The following is an 18,713-nucleotide window of genomic DNA, read 5'->3' on the forward strand; positions in this document are numbered from 1 at the left end:
CACAAACTTCTGAAACAACCCTCGGAGGTGGTTTCAAATCTATCCGGTTTCGTTTTGGTTTCGTGTGGACGCCTGAAACCGACTGAAACCGCAAACCATGACATCATCGCCCCACCCCTCGACCTCCTAGCCAATGGCTCTTAAGCCCGCGGAGTCTCAGAAATCACAACAAAAAAGATGATGGTGGACTACAAGCTTGTAATCGTTCTGCAGCATATTATGTCCCTTGTTGGGTTGCTAAGCCATTATTTATTGAGAATCTAGTTCGCCATCATAGAAGAGCTATTTGTTTGTGTTGTTAGTGGTTCGGGGGGCAGCCTTTATGCGCATGCTCGCCTCTTCTTCTTCTGGATTTGTGTACCAGAAGCAGCGCCCCTTATGGGCCTGGAATGTTTACTACAGCGTTTCTACAGATCTATCCGGTTTCGCTTGGCTTTGTCTTTACGGAGATACTTCGAAACCGGATAGATCGAAACCGTAACGGTTTCGCCCGTTTCATCTTCGTGTGGACGGGGCCTGAGAATATCATTACATAAGAATATCATTACTTACCCATTATGACCAACACACGTCTTATTGTGAGCACTAAATAAATCCGGGCAGATTAAGGTAACGTTAAAATAATATCACACTTTTAAGGCGGCCATATTAAGAATTGTCAATATAATCACATGGTCACAGTGGGTTACAGAATCTAGAATTTAAGGAAGCGAAAATTATGATAATGATAGCTGCTCCAAAAATGTTTGATTAAATAAATCCAATATTACCCACTGATTGTATACTATAATAACAACCTTATAGCAGTCTTTAAATAATAACTGTGTAGGCCTACTCTTTATTTTTCAAATAACCAAACCGGAGATCAGTAAACAATGATAACCACTAACCAGTATTAACCAACCCCGAGATCAGACAAATATATAAGTAACCATTAGTAACCAACCAGGATAGCAAAAATGAATAGTTACCAACCAGGATAGCATTAACAAGTAGTAATCTACCGGAACTGCAGAAACCAGTAGTAACCAACCAGGACAGCAGTACTCAATAATAACCACAAACAAGTAGTTACCAACCAGTATAGAGGTAAACAATAGTAACCAACCAGGACAACCCGAAGTAACCAACCAGGACAGCGGTAACCAATAGCAAACAGTAGTAACCAACCAGGATGGCAATAAACAATGATAACCATTACTAACCCCTAGTAACCAACCAAGGATAGCAGTAACCAAAATTAACCAGTGGGACCAGTCTGTCTGTCTCGCCCCCCCTCCAGCCTGTCTCTCATCAGGGCATGCTCATGCACCCATGACTGCTCATGCAGCACCTCATCAGTGCTGTTGGGTAAACAGGGGAACTCCCCCCCACCCCCCCCCCCCCCACCCCATCCCTCCCTCCCTCCCCCGTCACCGGCCCCTCCAGGCGCAGGAGCAGCAGCTGAACTGCTCCCCTCCGCTGCAGGCGGGTCAGTGTGGGTGAAGAGGACCGGCGCTGGACGTCCACTACAAGGGGCAAGGGCTCGGGTTCGAGCGGCATTGGAAGGACGAGGGAGAGGAGACCGGGGGTGGGGGAGGAGGAGGGAGAGAGAGGAGAGAGAAAGAGCATGAGAGAAAGAGAGGGAGGGATGAAGGGTGGGAAAGAGATCACGTGGAGGGGGGCCGAACAAGGAAGTGGAGTTGTTGTGAGTCGTGAGGAAAAGTAAAGTACCGCGTGAGAAAGTCATCCGTCTCCAATCCTGCTGTTGATTCTCATGGAGAGTGATCCACCACCGCATACCGAACCCTCGCGTTACAGAGGGATAGAGAGGGTGAGAGAGGTGATGGGTGGGAGAGAGAGAGAGAGAGGGGAAGAGGTTTAGTGTGGGAGAGAGAGAGAGAGAGGGAGGGAGAAAGAAGGAGCAGGAGAGAGACATTAATGAGGGGCAGTCAGAGAGAGATAGAAAGTGATGAAGACAAGGAAACAAACGCACACACACAGACACACACACACACACACACACACACACACACACACACACACACACACACACACACACACACACACACACACACACACACACACACACACACACAAGCCCTACTTGGGCCGTGTTATTTTCAGTCGATAAAGTCTGTAAGGCCCTGCTCCTGGACTGTTAGCCTTTGTCTGCGCCTTGTTGTCAGGGGCCAAGTATGTTGGGCATGAGGTGCTGCTCCTAACCCCTAGCACTTCCCAATGAATGAGAGGAGGAACGGAGAGGTGGAGAGACGCAAAGGAAACACCCGGGAGAAAAAAGACAACGCATCGTCTCGTTAAAGAGGAGAGATAGAGGTGGGGGGGGGGGGGGGGGGGGGGGGCTTTGTTCTGACTGTAGTGAATCGAGAAGCCAGGGCCTTGTTTGCGTTAGCAGACACTAAAGAAGACTGGGGACAAGGGCGGGGGGGGGGGGAAGAGTGAAAGAGAGAGAGAGAGAGAGAGAGAGAGAGAGAGAGAGAGAGAGAGAGAGAGAGAGAGAGAGAGAGAGAGAGAGAGGGGGGGGATACAGAAATGGGGGGGAAAGAAAGAGATAAAGCTTGGGAAAGCAGTGTTACAGGAGAGATTTAAGGGACACTTATCCACTTACACAAGTATTATGGGCTGCATCTGCTACTGCACACTGCGTGCTCTACCTACTACTACATATGTGTACTGTTTTCTGGCATACTAATAGGCAAGCGAAAAGCAGGTGACTTTGTTGAACATGGTGGTGGGCTGAATCGTGTTCGTTCTGGAGTGGTCATTCGAACACACCAACCAATCCCTCTGAGAGGTTTTAGGGCATCTTCCTCGAAGAGATATTGTTTACTTCAACAAAAGGTGGACATTTTGTACATCGGTGTTTAACCTTGACCAAACTATTAAAATGTTTTTTGTTATCTGACCCCTCTCAGGTCACATAACAATAAAAACAAACAAGCTATGTTACGCAATCAAATTATCAAAGTGTGTGACACAAAACCTTTTGCATTCCATCACACAAGCACGCTCATACGTGCGTGTCCTGCCTGTGCCTGTGTGTTGAGCTCATGCAGTAAGCAGGATGTCCTGTCCTCTGTCTCTATTGTCGAGTGGTCAGTCTGTCAGACTCTCCCCCCCATAAAGGCCACTTCCGCTATGTCAAGCCTCCACGCGCACACATACACAACTGCATACACACACACACACAACCCCCCCCCCCCCCCCCCCCCCACACACACACACACACACACAAAGACACACAGTGTGGACATACAGCCCCATGCCAGCCAAAACACAATGGTAACCTGTACACCGCCCAACCAGTCACCTGATTATAAATAGCGGCTTTGGTAATCTAAAACTTTTAGATTGCAGCGTAAAAATGGGCAGGGCTTTGATCGGAACCCCAGAAAAGCACTGTTGTTTTGATAAACAGGTATCGCACCATATTTTAATGAGGCGTGTTTCACATGAACTTCTGATAGAAGAAACATAAGATGTTGAACAAAAATGAACAGATTTTGTAGAAGCCTTTGTTGATCTTAAATTGTATTTTAAGGTGTTTTGGGGTATTTCCATGCACGTTTTATTGTACTATGATTTATATACTATTTATTTCACATAGCCTATTACTTACTATTATATTATGTCAGCGTAGTATTTGAAGTATTATCCAAGTTCTAGTACATTAGGTAGGTATGCCTATTCTACAAAACAAACAATTACTATAGGACATACAATTAAGCAGAACTAAATCTTGATATTATTTAGCATTTGTTTTGCAGAAGATAAAATGTATATTTATTATAGTAGATGATAGAAGTAGATATTTTTGCAAATGTGTCATCAAATTCCAATTAGGCTATAGGTCAAAAGTGAGCTGCGTCTTTGTCCAAACCGGATCCATCCAGATCAGTACACTTGGCCTTCTAAGGTCTATACCACAATCATTTTACATCCTGCTATCACGTTTAAAAAACGACACAAAATTCCAGGTTCACTATTTTTTAAATAGCTACCAGCTTCTTAATTTAGCCAGGGGTGACACAGGCAGCCTGCCCTCGTCTCACTCCCTCCTCTCGACGGTTCGCCATTCACTCCCCCGCGGTCCCCCCTTGCGCTCGACCGAGGTGCTATTGTCTCGTTTCCTGTGGCCAGGCAAAAAAGACTCCCTCGAGCCACTTATATTCGCCCCACGTGCGAACACGTCGACATCCACAAACAGCACGCACCCCATAGACACAGACGCGCTCAAGCCTTGAGCCCGAGCCAGGACGCGCACACAGTGAACAGTGCGCGCGGTGGATTTGACGCGTTCCCGACAGCATATCCAAAGCGGAGCGAGTCGTCGGAGTTAAATGATAGTTACGACCGCAAGGTTTTTTTATGTCTGATTTCAGTGAAGGCTCGTCAATTATTATCATTTGGTCGGTATTTTTGCTCTCGTCGGCACTGGAGTCAAAAGAAAAAGAGTTTGGACTATCGCAGACTCACGCAAAGTTTATGAACTTATGTCAGTATTTTCATTGATCATTTTAATTGCCTATGGAGGTGTTCTGTTGACAGCTGCACCGCTGCTCTGCTGCCATACAACCAGAGGTGAGCTGTCATCTTATTTGCTGGGTAAATGTTGATGTGTAGGATGATTAGAAACGTGTTTGTTTTAGCGCTCATTCAAAGACACAGAGTGAGCTCCTGTGTTGCGATCTGTGATCATGCATTGAAAATGTGTATAAAATGTTTGATAAAAAAAAACACAATAGTCCTACAATATATGGTAAACCATATGAAACTGTTGAAACGTTTGAAATGTGACAATTAGAGATTTTAGATTTGATTAGTCATTGAAATGCTAATGTTAAATAGGTAAATAGTTGCAACATTACAGTTCTTAAAATGTCCCAATTTTTTGCACATCTTTTGCTTAGGTCTGTGGTCAACTTTTTAAACTTTTACTGAAGATACTTAAATAGCATAATATTCCTTAATTATCTTATGTAGTCTTATGTAGGCCTGCCACACAAACGGTAAAACTGTTTCCTGCGTTCTTGTCCGACATAAAGCTTTAATGTAGCCCCGTCACGTGACCTATGTAGGCCTAATGGAAATCGCTCCAAACTTTAACACGTATCCGGAGGGGATCATTATTTGGCCATAAATTGTAATACAGCTTAGCAGGTTTTATGAGTGTTTATCCTTGGCTTTTAAGTCCTCCTTGTCGCTGTGTGTGAGAGAAAGCAACAGCTGGATGCGATCAGAACCTGAATCTGATACGTTTAAAGCAGTCTCCCAGAGGCTATGTTCTCAGAGTCTGCCGCCCGCAGCCGGCAAGAACGAAGGGGGAAACACTGTCACGGTGCAGCTGTCAAGACCCTGACTGTGACACATGCACACCCTCCCCCACACACACACACACACACACACACACACACTCGCACACACACACACACACACACACACACACACACACACACACACACACACACACACACACACACACACACACACACACACACACACACACACACACACACACACACACACACAAAGTCACACACGCACACACACATACATAAGTACACATCCGACCTCACAGCGTGTGTTTTTGTGTCTCAGTACCTATGTTTGATGGCAGCGTGTGTAATAGTGAATGATTAGGTAATTGATATGTGTGTGTATGCGTGATTGTTGTTCTTGTGTGTTTGTGTGTGTGTGTGTGTGTGTGTGTGTGTGTGTGTGTGTGTGTGTGTGTGTGTGTGTGTGTGTGTGTGTGTGTGTGTGTGTGTGTGTGTGTTTGTGTGTGTGTGTTTGTGTGTGTGTGCGCTAGGGTACAGTGAGTGGAGGCTTTTAGGGAGGCGTGTGAAACCGTAGTAAAGATGTCACATTGCAGCTGGCACAGGACTAGACTGATGGACAGCTTCCACACACAGCTCTGTCTTTGTGTGTGTGTGTGTGTCTGTGTGTGTGTGCGTGTGTGTGTGTGTGTCTGTGTGTGTGTGCGTGTGTCTGTGTGTGTGTGCGTGTGTGTGTGTGTGTTCATTTGCATTTTTGGTTAGGTAGGTCATCATCACCTAAACGTAACATAGTCATAACCTGATCATAACCTGATCATCCTTATCATAACCTAATCATAACCTTATCATGACCTAATCATTACCTAATCATAACATAATCATGACATAATCAAAACCTTATCATAACCTGATCATTACCTAATCATATCCTGATCATAACCTAAACAATAACTCCTCATAACCCTAATCATAACCTGATCGTAGCTAAATCAACTTAATCTTAACCTAAACATAACCTAATTATATCCCAAACATTACCTAATCATAACCTAATCATAACCTAAATATTACCCAAACATTACTTAATAATTACCTAATCATAACCTAAATATTACCTTATAATTACCGTAACATTATCTAATCATGACCTAATCATTACCCAAACATTACGTAATCACAACCTAAACATAAATTAAACAGAGAATGACCAATCAAGGACAAATCCTTGAGGTCCAGATTATTGTCTGCAGCAGTATAACGACGACCCTAACGTTTCAAGACATCATTGTTACAGTGGGTGGAAACAGAGCTGGTTGCAAGGCAGGATGTTTTCCTTGTTGTACAGTTATCCCATGAATAACCCTCACATTGTCTTATCATAGAATAACCAGCCCCTTGATAACAGCAGAGTTCAGCTTGACCTCAATCTCTTCAAATGAAGAATCAATCATTTGCGCTCTGAAGGGAATTGGATTTAGATTCACCCTACCCGGTTGGAAGGGTACGTTAGAGAAAGGGTTGACGGTGTGTATGGCTGCAAACGTGTAGGGTGAAGGGTTAAGCATTAACACTGGGAAGTGTTTATAGCCATAGCTACAGACGGAGGGACCTGGAATCGCTCTTGTTGTCACTTCACTGACTTCCAACAACGCTACGTGCAACACTTAACATTCAACTTTCAACATTGAGCCAACACAGCAATGCGCAAAACAGAACATTTGAATCAAGCATTTACGCACAAGAACTAGCCCTAGGACATGAGCTCACACAGAGAGCCTTTCACTCGGTTCAATGGAGGCATTTTATTATATTGCTATCAGGAACCTGATCTTCTTATTGTCTGATCTTCTATTTGGAAACATCTTTATGGAAATGGTTTGTGATTTCTGATAAGTTGGACATGACTAAACGTTCTTGTTTTGTTTATATAACGTATGATTCAAGTGCAATCCATCATTCATGATTACAGTATACTGTATGAACGTTGTTTCAGTATTCAAAATTGATTCTGCCCTGTTGGGCGGGATGAAGGACACATTGTGTCTTTTCATGCATACGTTAAATCGTGGGCTTATGATTATATTATTTGTCGCTTCAGACATTCAGTTTTGTTTGAAGCAATTGTCTGGCTAACAGTGGCTTCCAAAATTAAAGGAACTGCGCCTGATCAAATTTAAAATATGTGATAAACATGAGGCCTAAATACTTTTAACAAATCATGTTTTAAAACCACAAGCTTTGGTTTAATACATTTTATAATTAGCTTAATATTGTCTAAATATCATTCACAGTATTTTTACACTGTCTCTTTCATATGGTCGGCCCATGTTAAAGGTTGAGTGCAACATTAATAACATGCAACCCTTAACAAATACCCCACCGTCTTAAAGGTTTCTTAGACAAGCCGGTTTGCGTCTCAGGGCCTTGTTGTGGTTTTATTGGGAGGAAGTGACCTTGTGCTTTTTCCTTTCTCCCTTCAGGAGAACACAGCCGGCGGACCCTCCTGCATCCTGAGTGTGTCTGCGTGCGTTTGCTTTTACAAGCGTCCATGATGGCTTGACTGGTGGACCCTTCATCGTCCCCCCCACCAACTGCAACCGTTAGGGATCCGTTTCTTACGACCTCCCTGCACACCTGATCAGAGGACGCTCTCCCTCTCACTCTTCCTCTCTCCGTCTCTCTCTCTCCCGGGAAAGCGAGCGTCATGGCTAGCCTGGTGATCAACGAGACGGGCATGGAGGACTGCGGTATCGACGATTCCTTCAAGTACAACCTGTACTCGGTGGTCTACAGCGTGGTCTTCGTCCTGGGCCTGGTGACCAACTGCGCCGCCCTCTTCGTCTTCTGCTTCCGCATGAAGATGTGCAACGAGACCACCATGTTCATGACCAACCTGGCGCTCTCCGACCTGGTGTTCGTGATCACACTGCCCTTCAAGGTCTTCTACAACGTCAACCGCCACTGGCCGTTCGGGGACGGGCTGTGTAAGATCTCGGGCACGGCCTTCATCACCAACATCTACGGCAGCATGCTCTTCCTCACCTGCATCAGCGTGGACCGCTTCCTGGCCATCGTGTACCCCTTCCGTTCGCGCTCCATCCGCACTCGCCGCAACGCCGCGGTGGTGTGCGCCGCCGTGTGGCTGACCATCGTGGGCGGAGGGATATCCGTCACCTTCTTCTCCACCATCAACCGGGCCAACCGCGCCACCACCTGCTTCGAGGGCTTCTCCAAGAAAACCTGGCAGAACTACCTGTCCAAAATCACCATCTTCATAGAGGTGAGTCCGTGGGTGGGCGTGGTGTCCGCACTGACACTGGTTCGTGGGATGATGTTTTATTACCAAAATCATTACCATATATCATGTTTGATTTTGGTATCATCCGAGAACTTAGATGGCTGATCCTACAAGTAGTGGACTGTTTCCAACGCTTTGCCTTGGTGATGCAAGCACGAGAAAGTGTTCCTTTTTGAGGTTAAAAGGATATTGAGTGTCTAATGTCTTTGTTTGGAACCCTAAATGTTTAAGCGCTCGTTTGTTTACAACTGGGGCCAGGTCTTTGGATTCCTGCTCCCCCTGCTGGCCAACCTGGTGTGCTCCTCCCTGGTGCTGCAGACACTCCGCCAGCCCGCCTCTGCGGGCCACGGCTGCGACAGCAAGAGGCGCGTCCTGCGCATGATCCTGGTCCACCTGGGCATCTTCATCATCTGCTTCGTGCCCTACAACTCCATCCTCTTCCTCTACGCCCTGGTGCGCACCCAGGCACTGGCCAGCTGCAGCGTGGAGCGCTTCGCCCGGACGCTCTACCCCATCACGCTGTGCATGGCCAGCCTGAACTGCTGCCTGGACCCCGTGGTGTACTACTTCACCTCCGAGAGCTTCCAGAAGAGCCTCACCGCGGGGGGGAAGGGCTCCGGGGCGCGGCACGAGAGCATCCCCCGCAGCGAGACCCACCTTAGTGCGGACACAGACACCCAGGGGGGCACGGGCACGCTCACCAGGTACACCACGCCCGAGCCCGCCAGCAACGGCAAAGAGACACGGCAGTCTGAGAGCCAGTTCTGATGGGGCGAGGCGGGAGAAGAGGAGAACGGACCGGAGACGGGATGAATATGTAAGGATGCACCCCTGAATGACCTCGAAACTCCTCGAAAGAGTTGGACCCGGAGCTTGAGAAAATAAGGCTGTGAGCCGGTGGTTTTTAGAGCGGGTTGACAAACACATAACTCAGCAGATTAGTCGTCCTTGGGTAAATCCTGAGGTTCGGCCTGGGCTTTACGGATTACGAAATGGAAGGGAGGAGGAATGCGTGAAAGGAGTTAGGTGTTTACCGTCGGGACTAGAGGTGGTACCATGCCATAACAAGCCTTGTGATGGACCGGGGTCATGGTAGCTCCAGGGTACCTCCAGGAAAAATATAAGTATTATTAGGCTTGTACAGAGATATACAGGGCAAATGACTACTACACATGCACACAATACACCGCACACAAATGCACTGGATTATTGCGAATAAGATTTGAGATTGTTATTTTTGTTTGTCCTTGTCGCTGCGACATGCCACAACGACCATGCTTGTAACAAACACACACTAAGCCTGCAGCCTTTTTTTTTATTGTTGTATTGTTCAAGCTGTATCCTGGGATTGAGAGTAGTAGCTTCATACAAGGACACCGCCTCGCGTTACGAGTTTCATTGCTCCCCGGCCAGCTGACCATCCTGACCTGTGGAGGAGAGTGACTCACATGGAAGGAGCCATTAAACCTCTAAACTCAACTATTTTCTTAGATGTATTCATTGTTGCAGGCCAGTCCCTGTTCTGACCTTGCTGTTTTAAATGGATATAAATGCCTTCACTGGGAGAGTAATCCCAATCATTAAATCAGAGCTGAAAGGTTTTGTGCAGCATTTTGACCTACAGAAAATTAATGAATCATTTGGCAAATAATGATAACAATCAAAGTGTGCTTCAGAAAGGCAGTTCTTTGGTTGATTCAACTTCATGTCCTGGCTGCTTGTCAGACAGAGTTAATGAAAGTAAATGAAAGACATCACCATTGGACCTGGCTACTGTTATATATAAATAAATAAATACATATATTTATTTATTTATATATTATTGGTGGGTGCCATTATTACGGCATTTTATGAACAAGACAACAATTGGTTTATTCAACTCCATAGGTTGAAAGCAATCGTTGGTTGCAGACCCAAATTTCAATCTTTAGTGAAGGCAGGTTGATGTGGTGGAGTTTCTCATCTCGGAGCTAATTCCATAAATAATCATTCAAGTAATTGTAAACTAAATCGGTTGAATAAAAAATGTATCTATATATAAATCAGCAATGAAAATAATCTTTAGTTGCAGCCCTAATTGCAATAATTAGTGAAGTTTGGCGTGGTGGAGTTCATCATTTCTGGAAAAATCTCTCCCAGCTATTTGCCGTGTGCTGCTGTTTCAACCAGAGGCCTAATGCTTATTATGACTACAGAAATGGTCCATTGTTTCCTGCTGAAAGAGCCGTCTCCGTCTTAATCTGGCCTCTAAGTCTCTTACACACACTGCTTTACACACACACACACACACACACACACACACACACACACACACACACACACACACACACACACACACACACACACACACACACACACACACACACACACACACACACACACACACACACACACTCAAACACACAGTCACACAATTACCTATTCAAGGAAAATATTACATTGTTGTCAGAAAATCTAAAGATGGAGTCGTTCATTTGTCTTTGTCTGTTGGGTGTGTGCTTTTATTACATGTACATGTTGTAAACGAGGTTACAACAAGGCCCACAAGATAACAAATCGAATCTATGAGCCTTTTGCCAGACACTAATTGGGAAGTATACACAATGAAATTGGCTGATATTGAAATCCCCTTGGATATGACCTTCATATCGGTATCTTCCTAAAATGATCATCTTCAACTAGTGCAGAGGTCCTGAGAGACAGTGAGATAAACAGGCAATGAACAGATGTAATCCAAAGTAATTAACGTAGTAATTGGAGGAGCTGTTTTTTGTTTTGCTAAAGATAAAATGAAATCCTTTGGGTAAATTAGCTATTATGATTACAAAAAGCATGTCCCACATATTATGATGATATCCTACGCCGACGTAAAAAATAGTGTGAGACTTATTGCCGACTGAAGAACAGCCACAATGGAATAAACACTGGGAGGAAGATATACAAGTTAAGTGCACATGTGGATTTATTTTGTACTTGGCCAAATGGTGGCGAAAATACCTCGGCCAGTTGATTTGGCTTTAAGTGGGTTTTACTTAACATGCTTACTGAAGGAAAGAGAATCACCTCCCTCTAGTGGTGCTGTCCCCATTGTATTCACAGTCATACCCAGCTGCAGCCCCGAGCACTAACAGATGTTGATTCCTGTCCCTAGATGGGCAGAGAATACTTGAAGCACTTTCCCCACTTCCAACTTATTTCGTGTCTCGGCAGCGTACTGTGGGGGCCTCTCAGGTCTGTATAGTATACTGAACAGATACCTTGGAAATGTGTCAAAATCACAAAATCTGTAGTCTTTCATTGCGTCCCCTTTTCACTCCGAAATACACACACAAGGATTCATTGTAATCTTACATCCACCAGGAACTGTTTCATGTTTCAATCACACACAAACAGGAACAAGACAAACAGAAGTGAAAAAAAGTTTATGTTGTGCGTTGCAGAACAGGGAAGCAGGGATCTGCCGACGCCAGCGCCGTGATTCAATAAAGACACTCGCACGTCCTACCAGGCTGCAGAAAACTAGAACGCAAATGGCGCTCCACAAAGTCTAACATCTTGAATGGCGTGACAGCCTGCTCAGATGCGCACAACTTCTTCGTAAAGCGCCTGCTTCTATAGCCAGCACCAGCCTACTCCTGCTGCGCAGGTAACCAGCTTAGTGGGTACCTACATGTTCCTTGTCCATCCTTCCCAGTCTAGTCAGTTTAAGGCCCAATCCCATTTCTACCCCTTACCCCTTCCCCTTACCCTTCCCCCCTGTTTTGAAGGGGTAAGGGGAAGGGGTAAGAGGAAGGTGTGGTTATGAGGGGACGCCTGGCCACCCCTGATGGCTACCAGCTTGCTCAACACCCCATCACGATGTACAATGGTAAAAAATGAGTCACATCCCTGGAGGATGGGTCTCTCACCTTGCATTCTTTCTAGAATTTTTACCTTGCAAATTAAGGTTGTTTTTTGTTTTCCTTTGGCGTAGTGAGTGTTTCGAATAGGGCCCGTAAAGCTGTAACAGAGGCTGTAGGTGTGTTAAGGGCTATACAAATAAAATTGAGCTGTCTTGAGTTTATATTGTCACAACCTGGCTCTTGGGTCTCACAATAAATGGGATGACCACAAATAATGACCATAACCATTTTTAAATGTATTTCTCAATAATGTTAACAAATACTCAAAACCAAACATTGATCATGGTCATGTGACAAACCGACAAGGGAAGAGAAGACTTTATCGTCGAACCAGCAAGTGTGGGTGATGGCCTTAATGATCAGTGGTCAGAAGACATCATGACCACTAGATGACGCCAAAGGGCCGTCACAATATTAACCAAGTATGTTGAGAGTGTTACGATTATGATAATGATTATTAACACGAAGGCATTAATAACCACAATGTTCTTCTAGAGTGTTGGAAATTTAAACCACTACGGGTCGCTCTCATAATATAGGCTTAAAACCTGCTCTACGATACATTAAAGGCAAGACATTTAAGTCTGTCTGTCTGACCACCTTCTGTCTGATCAAGATCTGTTTTTCTGTGTCCGTCTGTTGGCCAGTCCATCTGTTTCTCTCCCTTTCTACCTAACTGTCCCTCCATTCGTGCATGTGTGTGTGTGTGTGTGTGTGTGTGTGTGTGTGTGTGTGTGTGTGTGTGTGTGTGTGTCTGTGTGTCTGTGTGTGTGTGTGTGTGTACCTGTTTGTGTCTATCTATATCCATCAACCTCAAACCCTTTTTTTCTACATTTGGCTGTAAGCTATGAACACATCCGCCTTTGTGTGCGCGTCCTTCTCACAGTTTCCCTTCCTTGTGCAACCGAGTTACAACATCACGCTTTAGTGGATGCTGCAGCAGCACCCACACGTGTGTCACTACAAAACTACGACTTCCTTTTGTCACTGTACTGCGGTTAACATGAGTGGCACATCGTGAGACAGCCACCTGGACAGAGTCTCTCCGAGCCCTTGTCAAATCGTAAGAGCCGTAATGCGGAGGGTAGTGCTTGAGCTATCCCCTAGGTTTCAAAAGTCGTGCATCTGTGTCAGCTGGTGTAGCATGTATGAAGAGGAGGGCCGAGGTGGACCGTCTGCCCGCTGAGAACAGCCTGCCATTGGGCTTACTTTTGGAGAGGAGAGCCACACACCAGAAAACAAAGTGACCCCGCAGATGTTACTTTTGGAAAGTGTAAGTCATGATAATTATTTGAATGTGCCTTCGAATGTAGTGTTGTTTATGCATCAGAAAATATAGGTAAGTCGTCCGTAGCCTCAGCAGCACCCTACATTGAAAAAAGGTGAAATTTGACTAAGCATTTGCATCCGTTTGTTTTAAATACTCCAATTTTCAAAATGTATGTTGAATTATAGGAGATGTGCACGTCTAAATGTGAAGTACCTGTTGCCCATGTACTGTATGCTTTATATTTTCTTTCTTGCTTCCTCGGCCGTCATGTCCCCTCCAGGCAAGGGTCCGAATAGGAAGGGCGTAGGTCTCGCCTTGACAGATAACAGAGCAGTGGTTTAGGGGATAAGCTGAATGATTGCTCTCTCTCACCCTCTCTCTCTCTCTCTCTCTCTCTCTCTCTCTCTCTCTCTCTCTCTCTCTCTCTCTCTCTCTCTCACCCTCTCTCTCTCTCTCTCTCTCTCTCTCTCTCTCTCTCTCTCACACCCTCTCTCTCTCTCTCACACCCTCTCTCTCTCTCTCACACCCCCTCTCTCTCTCTCTCTCTCTCTCTCTCTCTCTCTCTCGCTCTCTCTCTCTCACACCCTCTCTCTCTCTCTCTCTCACACCCTCTCTCTCTCTCTCTCTCTCTCTCTCTCTCTCTCTCTCTCTCTCTCTCTCTCTCTCGCTCTCTCTCTCTCTCACCCTCTCTCTCTCTCTCCTCCACCAATGTGCTTCCTGTCTGAGTCTTGGCGGCTGAGGCCTTTTAGCTCCACAGTCATTCACTCTACGGCACAAGAGAGGACGGGCTTTGGATTGACATTCAAGCCGAAGTTATTTGTTTTTTAGCACATATTCCCATTCTCATTACGAGCATTCTGATTGGTTCTGCTGCAGGTGTGTCTTCAATGACGTGCGAGTGCGGAACCGGTGTCCACAGGAACGGCTGACTGCTGACCACCCCACACCTTACCATCAGAGACATTTCACCACAACTCGTCACATTCCAAACTGTTCCATTGGACTTCTGTCACATGGAAGGCCACGTGTTTGGTTCGATAAACGAAGGGCGTTACGACAAGAGCAAAGAATGACTTCAAACAATGGCTCCGGGGACATCTCCTCGGAGTGTCCCGATGACATGGCCAGCTGGGAGGAGACCATGGACACGCTGTATACCTACTTCTACCTGTTCCTCTTCATCCCTGGACTCTTGCTCAACACCGTCGCACTTTGGGTCCTTTGCAGGCATATTAGGTATTCTACCGATGCACATTTATTCACACAAACACACACACACACACACACACACACACACACACACACACACACACACACACACACACACACACACAAAAACACACACAAAAACACACACACACACACACACACACACACACACACACACACACACACACACACACACACACACACACACACACACACACACACACACACTCACACACACACACACACACACACACACACTCACGTATAGTTGTATGGTACTCAGTTTAAGCCTTTTGGATAACCCATCTCTCTCTCATTTCTCTGCATGTCACGCTACTACAGCAAGAAAATGAAGACGCTGATCTTCATGATCAACCTGGCCTTTGCAGACCTGGCGCATGTCCTCTCTCTGCCCCTCAGGATCTACTACTACTTCACGCTCACCTGGCCCTTTGGACGCGCCGCCTGCCTGTTCTGCTTCTACCTGAAGTACCTCAACATGTACGCTGCCATCGTCTTCCTGGTGAGCAGCCCATCAGAATTCAGACCGAACAATATAAAGCATCACTGTAACGATATGGTGGGGGGGAAGTCTTATAGAAGTTTGACAGAATTTCAAACAAAGTTCAACAGAAAATTGGTAATCAGACAAAATGGAAAAAACATGAAATGTCCTAAATATAATCCAATCGTTTTGTATTATTGTCATTATGTCCAGCCCCTCGACTCTTAGCTGATGAGCTCAATCTAGTTTGGGTTTTTGAGGGCCAGTGAGGATGAATCCACAGCATCTGCCCCCCCTTTGTCTTCAGGTGTGCATCAGCGTGCAGCGGTGTGTGTTCCTGCTCAAGCCGTTCTCCGCTCGCAGCTGGAGGAAGCGATACGATCTGCTGATCAGTATTATTGTCTGGCTGGGGGTTGGAATGGCCTGCTCCCCTTTCATCTTGGTGAGGGGCGGCCATGACAACAACACCAGTTTCAACCACTCCCCCTACTCTTCTCCCACCCAAGCATCAACAGCTGGGACCGTCCCCTACGGATCGCACTCCACCGCCAGCCCGGGCTCCAGCCCAGGGTACGGCGCCGCCGGCTCTCCTGAAGCCAAATGTTTTAAAGACTTGCCCACCCGTAAGCTGTCCCTATCCACGGCGGTCACCGTTATGGTTCTGGGAGAGTTGCTTGGCTTCCTGCTTCCCCTGGCTGCCATCGGTTACAGCTCGGCCCGCATCGTCCACTCCCTCCTCAAGACCCAGTACCAGGATCCGGTGGACCCCCTCCCCCGGGGACGCACCTTCACCATCACCTCCTCCGTCTCCCAGACGGATTCGCTGGCGGACAGACAGACGGCCGAGGACAAGAGGAGAGCCCTGCGGATGGTGCTGGGCTGCTCCGCCCTCTTCCTCGTCTGCTTCGCGCCGTACCACGTCAACTTCCTGTTGTACCTGCTGGTGACGCAGGACGTGGTGTCCCACTGCGGCCTGAGGCTGGCCGTCACGCGGTTCCACCCCGTGTCGCTGTGCCTGGCCAGCCTCAGCTGCTGCCTGAACCCCCTGCTCTACTACTTCCTCACCGCCGAGTTCAGGAGGCACCTTGGCAAGCGCGCCTCCAGACTCTCCTCCAAGTTCCTCTCCTCCCCCCTCATCGCTGCATACAGCTCGGGCCGGGTCAGGGCCGCTTCAGAAGAGGCTTGAAGGGAGCACAGACAGCCCCGTCTCGCTCAGGCAGGCAGTAACGCTGAGCTGAGGGAAGGGCCGCTTCGTCAGTTTGAACAGAGAGGAGTTATATATTTGGACTAGAGGGAAGCAAGGTTGCTATGATCAGAGAGAGCCCATTTGCCAAGTACTCCCCTAGGGACCCAGATGTGTGTTATAATGCCACGCCCGTTTTTGGACATCATAAGCTAAATGTGGAACAACTCAAGTCAATTTACCCAGGTCCAAATATGAGAGCTATTAATTGTTGTGTGAGTGTATCAGCTAGACTGGGTAGCCCCGCCCATTCTGCGGGCAATTTGAGTGCACATGGGTCTGGAGAAGAGTAATAAATTTCTTTCTGCTTCCGTTACGTTTTTGCAGGAGCCAATCACCAAGCTGGCTTTTCCCCTTGGCGCGATATTGTCGCGATTATTGGTTTAACACAATGACAACAGGGAAGCAACGGCAAGCAGCCAATCGCGTACAGAGTAATTTGAATTAGGCCTGTTGATCACGCCTCTTGTGCTGAAGAAAATGACTGCAGCTTCCCCAGACCAACGTGCCAGCTACGATTGATCTGGATGTGGCAAAGCCAGACTGAATTTGCTGTGCATCCTGGGTTTCAAAATAACTTTCATGTCACCAATCTTTTAGTAAATAAATCTGAAAATCTAAAAATAAATCTGTGATTTACAGTTTTTTCCTATCGTTTTCGGTCATGTACCCATACTATGGTCACTTTTCCCTATCACTTAACACAGTGGGCTTTAGAGACACACACCTCTGCATATCTGTTAACCTTTGGTGCAAAATGCACTACAACAACCACACCACAAACAATGCTGCCATAACTTAACACATGTTTCCTCTCAGAACACTATGACCTAAAAAACATCTTGAAGCATTGCCAATTGCATATATAAAATGTTGCTGTGTCCTCCAGTTTGGCATAGATTTCCTGTAGTGTTGCATTGAAAAAAAGAGAAAAAACACAGACAAACACTTCTTTGGACTACAGTAATAAAGTTTGTAATATTACAGTATGACAATCCAAGCCAAGTATCTGCTGACAGTGTTCATATGTCGGTTTACCTCCCACAAAATATGTCACAATTGAGTGTGGTAAATATACTGTAATTGTAAATACAGTAAATACTGTAAGTGTTTTATGAGAAACTGAGAATAACAATTTTCAGTTTTTGTAATGCAAATTACATACAGTAAGTACGTAATATATGATCCAGAAACAAATCACAAACACAACAGTTTTTTTCACTGTGCTTTACTTTTTGGAGATTTTGTCACAGTGCAAGTGTTACACAAAACAGAAAATACATTACAAAGTCAAAAAATGTGTTCTAACAAACACATTTTTTCTAACTCTTTTTCAACGAGGCACAAATTACATGTAAAACACCTGAGTAGGTCTTTAGCTGAGTAGGTCTTTAGCTGAAATGACCACCAGGTGTTTTGCATTGCAAAACTTATCCTCCGTGTTTTGTACAGATCATTGTATGTAGTGTTGCTTTTACGTAAAAAAAGTAATTCCATGCCAATTCACCAAGAACTATGGTGCACAGGGGGAAAAAAATCTAAATTACTGTAAAATAAAATAAATAAACTATAAACTAAATATTTTTTCTTATTCAAACATGTAACTTCATTTGTCTGTCCAAATGCAGCATCTTTCCATCTACAGTGATCTAAATTACTGATAAGTTAGGTTTTGAACAGAAAGTTCACTGTTTTGAACAGAGTATCTAAACATTGGTAAAATATGCTGTAGTTCCACAGCGTTTTGCCGGTAGTGAACATTGACTGGGGCAGGTATCCATGAAATTTGGAAGAAGGCGTCATTGCCAGCATTTGTATCTTAGCATAGGGGCAAGTAACCACAGTTTGGTTCACATGGTCTACTGGTATGCTCACTGTGTGAAGTGTTTAGGGAATGTGAACATGGTTTAGGTAAATTGCCTAAAACGATAGGAAAAAACTGTAATTAAATTCGGTAAAATTTTATTTGTATAGCCCTGAATCATAGGTGTAGACAAGCTTCAATACAAT

General features: G+C 45.6%; 2 protein-coding genes across 2 annotated transcripts; both read left to right on the forward strand.

The window, feature by feature from the left end:
• The first annotated feature begins 4,087 nt into the window (after positions 1-4,087).
• Positions 4,088-10,053, forward strand: lpar4 (lysophosphatidic acid receptor 4). The gene is made up of 3 exons (XM_060063623.1): positions 4,088-4,581; positions 7,757-8,556; positions 8,833-10,053. Exons 2-3 carry the CDS (start codon positions 7,981-7,983, stop codon positions 9,340-9,342), a joined length of 1,086 nt encoding a protein of 361 aa, XP_059919606.1. The 5' UTR covers positions 4,088-4,581; positions 7,757-7,980; the 3' UTR covers positions 9,343-10,053.
• A 2,732-nt stretch (positions 10,054-12,785) lies between these two features.
• On the forward strand, positions 12,786-18,247 carry p2ry10 (P2Y receptor family member 10). Its single transcript, XM_060063609.1, has 5 exons — positions 12,786-13,749; positions 14,623-14,982; positions 15,298-15,478; positions 15,768-17,992; positions 18,156-18,247. Exons 2-4 carry the CDS (start codon positions 14,816-14,818, stop codon positions 16,644-16,646), a joined length of 1,227 nt encoding a protein of 408 aa, XP_059919592.1. The 5' UTR covers positions 12,786-13,749; positions 14,623-14,815; the 3' UTR covers positions 16,647-17,992; positions 18,156-18,247.
• Positions 18,248-18,713: the final 466 nt, after the last annotated feature.

This window comes from Gadus macrocephalus, chromosome 10 (genome assembly GCF_031168955.1).
Source record: "Gadus macrocephalus chromosome 10, ASM3116895v1".
Taxonomy (NCBI): domain Eukaryota; kingdom Metazoa; phylum Chordata; class Actinopteri; order Gadiformes; family Gadidae; genus Gadus; species Gadus macrocephalus.